The following is a 2,355-nucleotide window of genomic DNA, read 5'->3' on the forward strand; positions in this document are numbered from 1 at the left end:
TTATTTTTAACTACCAACAATAAAATATAAAATAAAAGTATTATTTTTTATATATTTTAAATAAATATCAAATAAGTATTAAAGAAATATTAATTTTTGCATCCATTTTTATAATTATGCATTGGAGCATAGCACTAAAAATTGTGGCAAATATAATAGTCAAGTTAAGAGAATAAGTATGACAAATCCTTAACCTAAAGTTATCAACAGCTTAAAAAACCAAATGTGGTAATCAATCATTATCCTCCTATCCTATGATCATTATTGAAAGAAAAAAAAAAGAGCATGAAATAAAGAAAGAAGCATCTTATCCATCCACTTCTATAATATTGTTCTTCAAAATGAAAAGTTCTTTTAACTTGTTTCACACTTAAAAAGTTTTCTACACTCAAATTAATCTCCTATAATACAGGTGAAAGTTATGAAAACAAACGAATATTCCTCAAGAGTTTAAAGGAACCAAAGAGGGTAATCAATCATTATCCACCTATGAATTATCCGCATTTAGACCTTTTGATTTTACTTGAGTTATGCTAATTATTAATAATAAACAAATAAATAACATAGATATAGAAGCATCTTTATCCACTTCACTCCCGTCCAGTCCCATAATGGTACCAAAAAAGAAAGAAAAGACCAGGAAAAACTCTACTTTTCAACACAGTCACAGAAAAATATAATAATGGAGTGGACCCAATAAAGTATGAATGGTCCTTCCTCAAATAATCTTCCTTTTTTTTTATTATATTCCAAAACAACGTCAATGGAAACTATTGGCCGAGTAATTCCACCAACCAAGTTTAGAATAAACAAATAATAAAACAAAAACAAAAAAACAATCACAACAATACTATATTGCGATAAATACAACATCCATTCATCATAATAATAAAATAAATAATTATTGTAATAAACGGAAAATTATAATAAAAAAAAGAGAATGAAATTGGTGTACTTTTTCAATTATCAGGGCCGAGCGCATAAACTCAGCACCAACTATATGTACACAATTTTGATTACAATCATTTTAATCATTCAATAATAATATCCTTTAAATCGGATTATTATTATTACTATTATTAATATTAATATTCACATAGTAATATTTAAAATATATTAGACCCACCATTTTAACTACTCGATCAATCCAGATGACCCATTTACAAATTCACAGTTTTTTTTTCTTTTCAAATTAGGTATTTTTTTTTTAAATGTAAGGATTAATGTGAGAAGTGTAGTCTCTAATTCCAGCTCCTTCCCAGCCCATCCATTCCTCCCACATGTCCCAATCATCGTTCATTCCTCTCATCGGTTCATCAATTCCTTGATCGTACGACTCGTATAAATCCCTCGTTGTTGTTTCTTCTCTCAGATTACTCATCACAATCTGCATATTTAGATTATGATCCCAAATTAATTCATAAATCCAAAAATAAAATATATTTTTAATTATTTAAAAGGTATGAGTAAGTATTTACATCGTAAGCTTCGTTGATTCTGGAAAATTGTACTCCACAATTGCTTCCTCTGCACACATCTGGATGATACTGTAATCCAAACAATCAAAAAATAAGAAAAAGGAAAACCAAAGATTTTTTTTTTAAAAAAAAATCTAAAAAATTAGAAAAATCAAAATAAAAATCGAACCTGCAAAGCGAGTTGCCTGAAAGCCTTCCTGACCTCAGATTCGGAGGCACCAGGTTGGATCCTGAGAGTCTTGTACGGATCCATTACAGAAGAGGAAGGAGACGACGAATAAGAAGCTCGGCAAACCCTAACTCTGTTCACCGCAGACCTCTTCTTATCACTCTCCTTGAACTGAATCCAAGACGATCCATTAAGACCGATAAGCCCAGTAGTAGCAGCAGCCATTGCGATTCTCAGAGATTACGAAGAAAAAGATACCAATAAAAATCAGAAATCTAGACGATCTCAAAACCAGAAACCAAAACCTGTGGATTGGATGGATCAGTGGGCAAGGGAGATTGATTTGGATGGGAAGCTTTGCTTTAGACTCAATGATTCGATGAATTAAATAGAAAAAGAAAAATAGATTAGGAAGAAATAAGGGAAATGAGAGAATAGAATAAGAATAGACCCTTTCAAAAACGGGATGGAACATGTGTATTTATAGAAATCGTGTGGTGTGGAGGGTGGGGTGGATAGTCCTTATCCAACTGGGTCATCCTTCATGCTGACGTGTCCCTTACAAATTTAAAATTAAATAAATAAAAATCCCAAAATAAGAGAGTAAGAGCTTCTGTGCTTATCAATTCTCTGTTGATCCGAGTCAGATTATAACTTTTGTTTTGGATTTTTTATTTTAACTTTATTAAGGACTGTTATTTTGATTAT

General features: G+C 30.8%; 1 protein-coding gene across 1 annotated transcript; it reads right to left on the reverse strand.

Moving 5' to 3' along the window:
- Positions 1-936: 936 nt before the first annotated feature.
- LOC133796486 (chaperone protein dnaJ 8, chloroplastic) lies at positions 937-2,095 on the reverse strand. The gene is made up of 3 exons (XM_062234016.1): positions 1,648-2,095; positions 1,479-1,547; positions 937-1,387 (listed from the first exon to the last, which is right to left on the reverse strand). Exons 1-3 carry the CDS (start codon positions 1,870-1,872, stop codon positions 1,208-1,210), a joined length of 474 nt encoding a protein of 157 aa, XP_062090000.1. The 5' UTR covers positions 1,873-2,095; the 3' UTR covers positions 937-1,207.
- Positions 2,096-2,355: the final 260 nt, after the last annotated feature.

Source organism: Humulus lupulus, chromosome 8 (genome assembly GCF_963169125.1).
Source record: "Humulus lupulus chromosome 8, drHumLupu1.1, whole genome shotgun sequence".
Lineage (NCBI taxonomy): Eukaryota > Viridiplantae > Streptophyta > Magnoliopsida > Rosales > Cannabaceae > Humulus > Humulus lupulus.

Excerpts from the sequence above, each read along its gene's own strand:
- LOC133796486 (XM_062234016.1), bottom strand. The coding sequence starts at position 1,872 with ATGGCTGCTGCTACTACTGGGCTTATCGGTCTTAATGGATCGTCTTGG. Across the intron at positions 1,548-1,647 it reads TCAGGCAACTCGCTTTGCAG|TATCATCCAGATGTGTGCAG; the intron begins GTTCGATTTTTA and ends TTTGGATTACAG. Across the intron at positions 1,388-1,478 it reads GAATCAACGAAGCTTACGAT|ATTGTGATGAGTAATCTGAG; the intron begins GTAAATACTTAC and ends CTAAATATGCAG.